The following is a 13,724-nucleotide window of genomic DNA, read 5'->3' as shown; positions in this document are numbered from 1 at the left end:
TTTAATTTAGGCTGGAGAATGTTTGGGGCTTTTTTCCATTTATTGAAGTTTTCTTTCAATTTTACTGAGCATTTATTAAACTGAATTGAAGTGAATTTGAGACTTGCAGAATGTCTCTTGTCAGACTTGTTTATATGCTTGTTTGTAGAAAAGCTGAAACTTCAAAACAGTGGTAGATAATGCAACATATAATACAACGTTCTGCATGTGCTGTCTAAGCAAGTAAATTGCAGTGTTATTATACAGATTTTACTTTCACAAAAACAAACAAATGTCATTGGGGAATTGATGGACATATTGTGACTTAACGCTTCTACTTTTTTTTTCTTTTCCTGAAAAATGCTTGGCCAAAAATATCCAGCTTCCTCTCCCCAGTACTCAGTCCCCCTAGATACTGACAGCTGCCTGAATTACAAAGGTAGCAATGTGAGTAATGAACCAACTGAAATCTCATCATATAGAGCGGCTGTGACTTACCCTGAGCATTCCCCCTAACCGTAACCCCACGCCTCTGAGCCTCACCAAATGAGCTTTTCATTTACTATTCAGAAATCAGAATGAGGCATGTTGTAGCCACAGGGGTGCTCTGAAGAACTACACTGCATGCAAAGGTGGTTTTGCAATCCTTACACCCCCCAAAAAAATCGGCAATTCTGTTCCAAACCTATTTGCGTACAGTAGTCACATATTCTGCCTATATGCATGGTGTGAAAGCACAAATTTCACAGCAGCCCTGTTTGATGGTCATGAAACTGTTAGAAACTTAGGCTAAGCTGAAGTTGGATTCATGCTTTCATGCATATCTTGTGTGTGAAGCAAAACAAGTTATTATTTAATGACCAGTGCTTTGATCTAGCTGATGTATAATGTATTAAATTTAAAGATGAAGTTTAACAAAGATGATGAGGGTTGTCTGGAAAATGAAACACCATTAGATCCAGGTTCTGATAGAAAAAACACTATTTTAAGGTGGCAGGTGCCAGAAAATATGCTAACAGAAATGACCAAAAGCATGAAATACGATACTGTCTGACCAAGTGAAAGTCATGAGAAGACTATGAGAAGACTTTAAAATTATACTAACCTACTTAAACCTAGTGTGATGTGCTTTAAACCTGAACAAAGATATAATGAGTATAAAAAGCAGTTGGATATGGGTATCGTGTGATTAACAGAAATTACTAATCTCTGCTGTACTGGAAGGCCACTGAAGTTCTAAAATCTTTTCCACAATGCAATATATTGTTTTACACAGTCTGAAATCATGCAGCTAGTTTCCAAAGAATTCCAAAGTAATTGAGATGATGATGAGATGGAATAAATTATATTATCCTCGAAGGGAAATTTAAGGTATTTTTGTTTACAGTCTGTTATAAAACCTTGCAAGACCTTTCCATTTTTAAACCCACATTACTTTTTGTGGACAACAGAAAGAAGCTGTAGACAAAACAGACACATTTTCACAAATGAAGTTAACATGACAAACTTTCTAGCAAACAGTTATACCTCCAGCAGAGCAGAGCAGAGCAGCCTTGCTATTTATTTGAATTTCTGAATTTAATCGAGTACTCACTCTCCTTTTAGCTGTTTTTGATCTCCACTCAAAAAGTAAATATCCTTCTTTTAAGCTTTTAGATGCTCCCCTGTATTCTCCAAAGACTGGCAAAGCACAATGGATTATTTTAGAGCTTTTTCACTAACATGCCTCCTGCTGCTATAGAAAGCTACACTGATTAAACTGAACGAAAACAGTGAAATTGCGTATCGGGAAAACCACAACAATGAGCTAAAAAATGCTCACAGTTGCTACCAGCTACCGATGCAGAGTCTGGTGATAATTGAATGTATGTTCAACACTATATGTATGTATTTATCAGTCACACCCTTCGCTATGTCATGTTATATGTTAAAATCATAACACGTGATAGCAGCTTTAAATCTGTCTGATTTAGCTCTAGTAACCAAGAGGTCTAAAAATTACCCATTACATACACATACAACTACAAACTTTTTCAAAGCTTTGTGAGGCTTTGAAGCTCAGGAGTGCTGATGATTATCCCCTGTTGTCTCTTCCTATTGTATTACATTTGTTTCAAGTGTAATTTAGCATCATCGCTCCACCCAGACATACTTCAGCTCGATGCCATAACAAGAACTCTGTGGCGGGATGTTTCTACTCCACTAAGGAAGAACTCAAAGGTTTCAAGTCTCACAAGGCATCTGGCACCTCCTCTAACAATAAATGCTGTCACCAGCTGAATATTTATCACAGAGAAACTGCTTCATTATTTGCCTGAATATGCTCATAATGTTTGGATTCTATCTTTAAGACACAGTGGCAGAAGTCTCTCTGTAGGTCTATTTAGGGAGTGGATGCAATTACAGGCCACTTCCAAAAATTAATCCAATCTATCACAAATAGCCCCTAAGCATTACTATAGAAGTGAATCAACTTCTTTCTCCCACAGTGTCAATAAAAATGAGCATTATAAGCTTAAAAGGTGGAGTTTTTGTAATGGGTTGGATTGCAATAAACTGTCTGCTACATGTTGTTACTATTGTCCCATATCATAGGAAATGTTGCTGTTGCTGTCGATCCCCCTGCACGTCGCTACAGAGTGAACTAAAAGTTTCAGTCATCTTTATCTTTTGCTACCTGAAGCATATAGCTGTCTTATCTGCAAAGTTATTTACTTATTCAAGAGCTAACGGATGCCTCCAGTCATACAAAGGAGCAGAAGATTAGAAGGAATTCACACTTTTATAAAAAACACCATCAGCATTGTACTTTTTGAATTCAGTTCTTGTACTCCAAGAGGTAACAAGAACCTGAGACATTATGTTACCCTATGAACAGTAAACACACATTTGGAAGCTGTCTCAGCTACAAAAAGCCATACAGCCATACTCCTATCAAACTAAAAGGGTGAGGAACAGACAGAGTCTCTGTGGTATCAAGGACATGCCAATTGTCTATTTGCTAAACTTTAACTCACTTATCCACAGAGAGTTCAGTGTGTGAAAAAATGTAGAACTTATTAATTTTTGAATGGGAGGAGGTGTGGGGACCAGGCGCTGGCAAAACCAGTGTGTTGTGCAGTAAACACACCGGATCTCATTCGACATGACATGATCCTGCAAGGGCCTGCGTTGGTTTATCACATACAGTACATGTAGGTGTGCATTCCTTTGTTGTGTGCACACCATATTTCTGCTGTTTACCAAGAGATTGTCACGACCAAAGATAAAACAGATGCCACTGTGTTAACTTTCTTTACCGTACTGGGATTTAGATTTCTTTAAGCTTAAAACACATAAAACTGCTCCTGAACTGAACTTTCTATTGTTCTTATTTCATTGCAAAACGTTCATCACTCTGCTCAGTGTGCAAATCTTGGTCACAACCTGCCTGAAGCCAGTGTGATCTTTTTCCACAGGAGGCTGCATTAACCACCAAAACACTTCAGGGTCAATCGGTCAAGAGAATTAGGATGTTCCAATTCATTAAGGTTGACTGCTCTGCCATGCAAAGTAATGATTGGACAATTACTATGCAGTCAATCATTAATTATTTAGATATAAAGGCATAAATCTGTGGAAATGTAAAGCACAAAAGTGGTCTCCCTGTATCTGCACTTTTAACTTTAGTTCTATTTAAGTAAACCTTTTCTCTTAGCTTCTATTACTTTTTGGTATTCTGTAAAGCTGCACAGTACTACTGCAGGAACCAGTATCCCCTTCACAGGATTAAAAAATGCAGTGCAAATCCAATCTAATACTTCACATACTGATGCAAAATAATACTGTTTGTTTTGTGTTTTTTAAGTGGGTTTTTACCACCTGGGATAAATAGTTTTTTTTTTCATTAGAGATGGCTTATGTTTTGTTTTACCAGAATTATGTTGAGGAATACTTCAGTTCAGGGGTTATGTGTCCCAAAGGATGCAATCAAAGTGAACAGTCTTCTGCATATCTCAAATCATGGGCTGGAAACAATCTGCATAAAGTGCTACACTGTTTAGAGAAAATATTTTCAATCAGACCTCTATATTGTCCTCTGCAATGCCAGTAGGAAGATCAGAATTAAGTTTGATTTGCATACTGAAACAAGTCAGTCAACATTAATGAATTGGTACATCCCAATTCTCTTGACCGATTGACCCTGAAGTGGTTTGGTGATTAATGCAGCCTCCTGTGGAAAAAGATCACACTGGCTTCAGGCAGGTTGTGACCAAGAGCCCTGAGCTGAATTCAACTCAGCACACCTGCCACTACTGTGTATGGCTCTGAGGACACTAGGAACCCGTGAGGCATTTTTGCAGAAAGAGTATAAAGTTCTCTGTATGACCTTCTGTTTGCTGCCTAATGAAATTCATGTAGAGTAAAGAGATATGCAGTTCACTTAAAATGACTTTCTGGCAGGATCTTGCTTATCTTGTAAACAGTCAATCTAACAGCCTGAACACATTTGGAAACAAATCAAACAGCACATAATCTTCCAGCTAATGATTTTAGGATCAGATTCATTAGCAGAGGTTATTATTGCTTTTTCAAGACATAACATGACATCAGAGAAAAAGATTTGACACATTTTTTACTGCTTTAATTCCAAAGAAATGCAACATGAGAAAAGGCATTAGAAACCATTGTTTATCCATTAATGGTGCCATGTAACAATTACTGATGACATGGATTTCATGTCTGTTTTTATTCAGAATATTTGACACATTTGTTATTCATGGAGGTGTGGCACCAGTGTGTATCCTGCACTAATTCACATGACCAGTAGACAATTATAAAGGCCAATATAAGATAAATTACTTATCTAGAGTCATTTTATGATACATTAATAGAGATATTTTTGCATGTAGTCTTTATTTCTGAAAAGTGGTGATAGAATTTCATGGATACAGTCAGCTGTTATACAGCCTGTTTGTTCAGAAGATTCCCTCATGTCTTTGAAAGTGTTTTGAACTTTTCTGTGTTGTCACTGTGTTGTCCGAAATATATTTAGATGGTGTGTTTTTAAAAAATGACCATCATACTCCTGTTTTCAATAAGTCAACATCCACATCATTTAGGAATCACAACATACAACTCTAAAGATTTAATGTTCGCTTTATATTTACACCATTCTGTGCATTTAACTTTCATCCCAAGATCACAAGGAAAACCTGCATGACATTTCAACCCAACAAACCATACGCAAACTTAAGGCCTCATGTTGAAATCTGCTATCTATAATAGAAATATAATATTAACTACATAGCATCACAGAAGACGAGCTTGGGAGCTCACTGAGTAAATTCTGCAATGATTTGGTTGATTTGAAAGGAGACAGAAAGTCAGTTTTAAAAACCTATAAAAAAAACCTATTAAAAAAAAAAAACCTATAACCAGACATGATTATATAATATTTGAATATGGATTAAAAATGGCTGAGTAGTAGTCCCTGCAAAAAAAAAACTTATAATACAATTTTACACATTGTTCATATTATAATGAGACAAGAAATGTTACAGTGATTCGAATATCTGACAAGTACATGCAAAATGCAGACTTACTTTTTCAAGACTTTTCTTGAATCAGCTGTTATTCTTGACAATCAGGAAATGATTTGACAACTTTCATAACACACAATTGGCCTAGTTTGAAAATATCCCAATTACATGATATAATTTTTAATATCACATCATAATAGTTTTTATTCTAAAAATAATAATAGTAGGTTTGAACTTCTGAAAGAAGATGTTAAATATATGTTGTTATATATTTCTTTTTATAATAACCGATCAGCCGGGAAAACAGGACAAAAGAATTGAACTTGGTCAGACTTATAATGTTATGTGCTGGTGTACATAGCAGCATCTGAAAATGACTCATACACCTTAAACAGACCAACATATTTCAATTCTGAAACACTAAATACCATAACAGTAGCAAATATGGAGTAAGTCTAACACTACTAGCTCATTACTACTCCAATAATGAAAACTAAGCTGGCTCGATGCTGCTAGGAAATATGGATTTTACTGTCACATTTATTAACAATACAAGTGTACTTTTGCAACACTTATAAAAAGTAAAAGCTTTTTCCAAATAAAGTTTGTGTGTTATCACATTCTGACTTCTTTATTATAATCTCTATTAATTTTTGCATCTAAATATCAACTTATGAAATCATCTGTTAGTTTTGCACTTTAGTTATACAATTAAATAACCATTTGTAAAAATACATTTTTTTTCATTAATAGTGTAAATGACTGATTTTTGAATAGTGAATATATACATGCATCTTCAAGTTAAGTAGGAGTGATTCATTAAAATATATTTTGTTGTTTTATTTAGTGGTGCCTTCGATCTCTGTTTTTTTCTATTGCTTTTCCATAATTTACCTATTCCATAATTTACCTAGGCCTTTCAGTAGCACAGTCCAATTTCTATAGTCATTAGAAGTCAACCAGTGTGAACATATGCAAACACAAGGTACAGTATTGTAGACACAAAATATCATGTACAAATAATATAGATGATTTCATCTATCCATTACCTACTGCTTATCATTCCAGGGTGGCAAGGGATCTGGAGCCAGTCCCGGGTAACATTAGGTGAGAAACGGGGTACACCCTGGACAGATCACCCACAAATTGTCATAAAAATAAGAAGGTGATTGAAAAAGTTGCATTATTCCTGTAATTTTAACAGAGCTCTTTCACTATCTTTGCTGTATTAATATTATCAGATATATTTTCAGCTCTTTTTCCTTTAGCAACTGTGGCATAACACTCACTGTAAATCTGCAGGAGGCATGTTGAGCTGCACGCTGTTTTCGTTCCTACCCCTGCCTCATTGTTCACACCTGAGAACCTATAAAGCACTTCCTTCAAACATTTTCCTGGTTAAAATTTGACACTGATGCCAAAAGCGTTAGCTTATCAATCGCATCCAAAACACTTGGGAAAAGATGCTGATGAGAATGTAGATTATTATTTTATGGTGAAATAAATAAGTTTGGTAGAAAAGACTCAGTTAGCTTCTAGGCTGACTTTAACAATGCAGCTGCACACTGCACCAGTCACAAATACTGCAGTAAGGATGACAGTTAATTCTGCTGTAGACATGAAGGGAGAGACATCACACAGTATAAGTGCACATTGAGCTCAAGAGCAACAATTAAGGAGTTTATTAATTCATCAGTTATCCCAGGTTGCCTGTGGAAGCGCTTATGCTCACCAACTGTGACAGGAATCTGTTTATTATGAGAATGTTAACCAGTTACAGTTTTTAGATGCCCATTGAAATTTATAAAGGTCTATAACCTATGAGTTAAATTGTGCTAGGTCTAATATAAATACACATGTAGAAATTACATGTATATACTACTGATTTTTAACAGCAAATACTCTTTACGAGAAATATAATGTTAACCAAATTTTGTTTTTTAATCAACATAAATAAAAACATTTTAATGAATATATCTATCAGGCTGCAAATTGTGCATTAAACATATTTTAATTGTTTTCCTTTTCCATTCATTCAATATAGTAGAGATTGAAATTGTTAGCAGAGTTGCCCTTATACATGTCCAGCAGAAACTGAGTAGCTTTAACACTCATTTGGAGTTGTATTTTCTGGCCACTTGATGGGAAAACTTCAAATTGCTTTCATCTGGACGGAGACTCAGTACTTCCAGAGAATGTGAACAATTTCCATAGGCTTATTCCCCTTATTTGTTGTGATCCAGTTCCATCCACCATTCTTTCTTTAGCTCTGTTTTTGGTCTTCACCAGAGAAGAAATACCACTATGTTCAACAGCCAGTGGCTAACATTGTATTGTTTTGTGCTAGTGGGTCAGAGCTGATTCACTGCAGCAGCTAAAAAGGCTGATGATGTAAGCAGTGAGTTTGAACAAAACCAGTAAAAATGCAGGCTATAAAGTAAAAACAATCAGCTGAAAGACACTAAACTGTTGAGCTGAATTCATCACTATAAGCAACATCTTTACCTAAAGTTCCTGTGTAACCTAAACCTAACAATATGTTGATCAGAATCAGAGTCCAGTAAAAACCATGTTGAGATAACTTTGCCACTGGACAAAATCCAGACAATTATTATTCTGTGATAATGTTTTGGCAAAACAAATTTGTGGAATACAAATTAATTTTCTATGAGATGGCATTGCCCAGCAACATGAATTATCAGAACTATGACACGCAACCTCTGATCATGGATGGTTTATGACACAATGGGTTCCTGGGCACAGTCTTTTACCTCCCAAAAGACTTCCCAAGTTACTACACAGGAGACAGACATGCAGACTTAAAGATATACGAAAACTACAAAGTAATATTTTACCTTTCGTGGTTGTTTGATGTCTCTTCTCTTTCTAGTAATTTCTTTGGTGGTTTTGTGTCCCTTTTGTAGTTTGATTTTTGTGGTCATTTTGCATCTTTTTGTGGTTTCTTTGTCTCTTAGTATTCTTTTGGTGTTTTAATCATAGTTTACTATCTCTGTGTGGTCTTTTGCGTCTCCTTGTTCTGCATCCCTTTATAGTTGTTTGTGTCTCGTCATAGTTGTCTTTTTTTTTTGTCATGTTCCATCTCTTTGTGGTTATTTTGTGTATCTTTGTAATCATTTGTTTTTTTTTTATTGTTGTTTACTATTTCTGATTTTCTGTGTCTTCTAGTTGATGTGCAGCTCTTTGTAAATGTTTGAAGGACAATATCTGTTGTTGTTTTGCACTCATTTTGTATTTCTTTCAGTGACATTTTTGCAGGTTAAGTCCATAGGACCTATTCTGCCAATGGGCCTGTGCCCATCCATCCTCTTATCACAAAACATTAAGCAATGAGCATTAATTCTCCTCTTCTTTATCAAACTCAGTTTAATTTTTTCCATTCCACAATTTCTGTAAACATGGATCAGTTGCCTACACCAAAATCATCCTTAACATTTCACCAACTCTTGGTATTCACTTCAAAGTAAGTACTTACACTTAGCCAAGTGATTCATTCGGTTATGAAAAATCACACAGGTAACACAGACATACACAATTTACACCCACAAGGCAGATATACTTAAATGCAATAGATGTCATGAAAAAATCTGTATTCTAAAGATATTTCAAGAAGTCAAAGTCTAAAAAGTACTTTTGGGATGTTTTAATGTTCCTCTCTGAGGCTGCTTGAGTGACAGGAACATAGAGTAGTGATAGGGAAAACTTCAAATCGCTTTCATCTGGACGGAGACTCAGCACTTCCAGAGAATGTGAATAATTTCCATAGGCTTATTCCCCTTATTTGTTGTGATCCAGTTCCAGCTATCATTTTCAGCCATTTGGCAGCATCCAACCAATGTAGCAGCAATGTTTTGATTATACAGTGACAACACATTATGAAGAAGTCAGTAGGCTTACAATCTTCTTTTTTTACAGAGGGAACACAAGAAAGCCAGAAAATGTTGAATATTGCCATCCACCAACTAGGTTTCCTTTCTCTAGCTTTAGGTACACTTTGTCCTCCTTTTCTAGGTAAAGAAGAATTCCGTTGGTGGCTGCCTCGCGAGTCACATCTTTATCACCCGCAAAGGCAGATATGACTGGTTTCCCATTCAACATCAAGTTCACCTGGACAGTTCAACAAACATAACAATTAGCAACATCAAAAAACTAAATAAATAAATAAAGTATAGAAGATACTTTTATGTTTTAGCAGTTTAGCTGGATCTCTTCTTCTGGTAAAATAGCACTAAACACAGCACAACCATGAATGAGTAATTATGATCAGAAAAAATGGAGGTTTGTCTTACAACCTTTTGTCCTACAATTTGTATTCTCTTTCATGGTGGTGAAGAAGTCACTCCTGTCATTAATACACCTATAAATTCATACTAAGGGACTGTATGAAAATTATTAGAGAAGGAGGTTATTTTTTTGTTTAATTGATTTAGGGTAGTCTGCCATTTGTTTGGCGAGCAGGGGAGGATTTTTAACATTTTTTTTCACCCATATGTATATTTTTAATAATGCTAATTAAGCTATATTTACATAGCACCTTTCAAAATGCTGTTATAAAGTTATTTCAACATAAAGTTATAAAGTTATTTCAGCACTTAGACATTAACATATTAAAATAGAAGGTTAAGATGTTGTTAAAGTCTGTGCTTTGCCTCATGTAGTTAGTGATGGTGAGTTGAATCTATACTGTTAAATTATGTTATATTGTTATTGGCTGGAGAGTGTTGCAGTCCTGTAAATCAAAGCTCAGCCCAGATGAAGTATTAATAATACATCCTCATCCTCATGCCAGTAACTTTCTCACAGTCCCTAGAGAAGATATTTTATCCCAGTTTAATACTATTACAGGTTTACAACAAAATCAATTGCACAGCTCTATGAAATAAACATGATAAAAATCCCAAGCAATATTGAACAATGATACCTGTATGGTTTGACTCTGGTACACTTTAATGACATGGAAGTTAAAACTGTAGATTCCTTTTCTCGGGGACAGAAATACTGACTCAAATGTAAAGTAGTTTCCTATATTCACAAGAATCTAAGAGAGGGAGAAAAAAACACATCACGACAAAGGTATTATTTAGCCACCGCTTCAACAAAGGCTTTAATTTCAATGGAGCGTCAAGATTAAATATGTAAATAAGAAAACAGTCATGCACACATGATTCACTGCTGTGACTACCAGCCGCTCCCCCTGTTCTGGCATAAACTAAGTGCAACACACTTCAAAAAACATTTAAATTAAATCCTCCCTTTCAATTGACCTTAACCCAACATTTGAAATGAGAAACTCTAGGGAAAAAGAAGGAGTTTTCTTTCACAATGCACATGGGAAAGACAGCACCTGAATAGTATCAGAAGCTTTCCTTATACTGCTTCTTTAAGTGCCAAATCTAGAATAACCTAATGACTATTTTAAACCTGACAAATTCATCTTCTAACTTTTGCAAGCTAAAAACATACAACATGAATATGTCAGTGAGCATACACAACATACAGCTTAACCTATAACTAAAGTGTTTTAAGCACTCTACAGTCAAATATAGTATTTACGATACTACAGAAAAGGATCTTCTTTGTGCCATGTTTGATGGACAAAACAGAAGTTTTTCTCAGTACCTGCAGAGACTGGAATGCAAACTGTTCAGTACACCTCTGCAGTTTCAGCCAGGACCTTTGACAAATGTTCCTTTCATAGCAACAACATGCACATGAGCCACACCAATCAGATCACTTGTTGTGCACTATGACAGCACAGGCTCATGTTATGTAATTCAGAAGAGAGGGCAAAGGATCAGCTGAGTGATATTGTTACAAACATCGTACACTGCCCACCGCTGTATGACTTGATTCTTGATGTTTGTGCCGCTGCTTGATTTGTTTGGGTGGCTTATGTAGGTGAGAGTGTGTGCGCGTGTATGTGCGCACGAGCGCGCGTTCCTGCCAGGGGTAGCTTGAGGAACACTGATGAGTGCTGTGTGCAGGCTCTGCAGGATGCCCGCCCTTAAACATAACCCAGGCACTGCTTGCGTGTGATATGTGCGCTTGTACAGTAACCACCTGCCAACTGCAACCAGCCTCAAACTAAACTCTGGGGTGCAGCTATACTTAAAACTGCAAAGGCACTTTAATGTTCTGCAGCACAAGTCACAACTCAGCTGAAGGTGGAAGCTTTATAACAAAATATAAAGGACTAAAATTATCATGATTTAAAGTGGCAAAGGGAAAGTTTTGGCAAATAGGACATTTACAGGACAAATGAATTACAAAGTGTTATTAAAAACGAACCACTTTTGACATTAGTATTGTTAATTAGAAAATATCTTAACCTGGTCGAAGTAGATTATTCTTGTTTTGTTGCTCATCTCCGATGGTTCATGGTTATTGCTCCGGACTGCAGAGAAAGCCACCTTGGAGTTGGCGGCGCGCACTGAGATGCCGAGCGGAGAGGACGAAGCCTTCCAGTCCGTGGTCGGGTTAGAGTCGCAGACTACGAGGCATTTGCCCTCCAGGACGATCGGCTCCGTGTCGTTCTGAGCCCTCACCACCTCAGATATCACAGTCCAGCTGAGCATCAGTATGAAGGAGTTCACCATGGCTTTCTGTGTGACAGCTGTGGCAGCGCCGATTCGAAAACAGACCGTCTCCTGCACCATACAAGTTTCCAAAGCCCTTCACTGGTCTCCACAGCCGCAGACTCGTCTAATGCTGTGAAATTGTCGAATTTTTCTTAGTGGATCCAGAGATGTGCCATATCCGTGAAACAACAACAATAAAAAATCCGTATCCAGTCTAAGCCTTCTTGTAATCAGTCGGGAAACACAGAGATCACCGATTGTTCTCTATGCGTCTCATTTTCAAGTAGACTTTATTTCAAGCTCGTGGATGAGACAAAAGTATAGACCATGTGAAATGTTTTAGAGAACACTGTTCCAGTTTGAGAGGCGAGTCAGTCGACAAGTCGCCCATATCCTTCTCTCCCACTCCGAATAACGCGTCTGACAACAGCTGTTCCCCGCAGTGATGTGTTGCGTGTGTGCGCGCCCAGCCATCCACTTTACGCATGCACATGTGGTAGAAGTTATAATTGTCACCGCTTAATTTGACAAAGCATACATTCCACCAATTATCTATAAAATATCTTCCGACCAAAGTATGCATTCATTAATTGGCTGTGTTCATTGTCAGAGTACCTGAAAAACACACCGGATTCTGACTGAGAGCCAGAAACAGACGCATGAAATAATTATTTTCAAACACAGTTCTGATGATTTTCCAGTTTGGAGTCACTGTAATCTAAAAGTACAGAACAGAAACTGCCCTCAAGGAAGGGTCATTTCTTCTAGTTATTCCAGGACTCTGTGTCCACACTTGCTTTAGGTTTTTCTCTAATGCAATGACTCATTATAATCTCATTGTAAAGGTGGGCTGAAAATCTTACAGGTGTGATTTCCAGTTCCATATCACTGGGTGCTACACTGAGGACAGTGATGGGGAATCTTAGTTTACTTGGTAGTCCTTGTGACATCAATCTACATGAAGCAAAACCTCAGGTGTCTGTGGCCAGGTTCACTAAATCTGGATGGCAGATATAGTTCTCTCCTACTTAGAAAGTCCTTCATTTATTCATCTTGCATATAATTACCCAATGATCTGGGAATAAATAGTTATTATGGCAATATTTCACAGTAATGGAATGGGTAATGGGATGTTAGCATCATGCATTTATCAACCACTGTAAAATGCATTTCTGTTGTCTTATGCTGCATTAAATCAACAAGTGGCCCAAAGTGTCCTGTGAGAATATTGACAGGAGATTAGAGATGTGAGCACATCGCCTCTGTCCTTCTGTCACCACAGGCTTCCCATAAAACAGGAGATCAATTTTAACGTCCTTCCACTGACTTACACAGTGTTATTTGTGCTGGCTCCATCCCTCAGTTTTTAATCTAGAAACCCACTGATAATGAATTTATAGATACATAGTTATAACTCTGTTTTGTGTTTTGACATTCAGTTGAACAGTGCAAAATTTAATCAGCTCTTTTATTTCATTAGACAGATGTTGGCTGTCACTCTGAATGCATAAACATGGTCCTAATTTTGCTCATATCTGAATTGCTAATGTGCAGAACACCACCTGAAATCTATTGACGATAAACTGTGCTCAAACACATGATCTCTATGTGTTCTCTTTTCTGACAC

At 36.8% G+C, this 13,724-nt stretch overlaps 1 protein-coding gene across 1 annotated transcript; it reads right to left on the bottom strand.

Annotated features, from left to right (window-relative positions):
• Positions 1–9,428: 9,428 nt before the first annotated feature.
• On the bottom strand, positions 9,429–12,244 carry cbln4 (cerebellin 4 precursor). Its single transcript, XM_026332974.1, has 3 exons — positions 11,849–12,244; positions 10,441–10,557; positions 9,429–9,626 (listed from the first exon to the last, which is right to left on the bottom strand). Exons 1-3 carry the CDS (start codon positions 12,173–12,175, stop codon positions 9,429–9,431), a joined length of 642 nt encoding a protein of 213 aa, XP_026188759.1. The 5' UTR covers positions 12,176–12,244.
• Positions 12,245–13,724: the final 1,480 nt, after the last annotated feature.

The sequence above is a fragment of the Mastacembelus armatus genome, chromosome 7 (assembly GCF_900324485.2).
Source record: "Mastacembelus armatus chromosome 7, fMasArm1.2, whole genome shotgun sequence".
Taxonomy (NCBI): domain Eukaryota; kingdom Metazoa; phylum Chordata; class Actinopteri; order Synbranchiformes; family Mastacembelidae; genus Mastacembelus; species Mastacembelus armatus.
The sequence above is the reverse complement of the archived record's forward strand: the minus strand, read 5'-3'. Positions and strand labels throughout refer to the sequence as shown.

Excerpts from the sequence above, each read along its gene's own strand:
- cbln4 (XM_026332974.1), bottom strand. The coding sequence starts at position 12,175 with ATGGTGCAGGAGACGGTCTGTTTTCGAATCGGCGCTGCCACAGCTGTC. Across the intron at positions 10,558-11,848 it reads GAATAATCTACTTCGACCAG|ATTCTTGTGAATATAGGAAA; the intron begins GTTAAGATATTT and ends TCCCTCTCTTAG. Across the intron at positions 9,627-10,440 it reads ACCAGAGTCAAACCATACAG|GTGAACTTGATGTTGAATGG; the intron begins GTATCATTGTTC and ends TGAACTGTCCAG.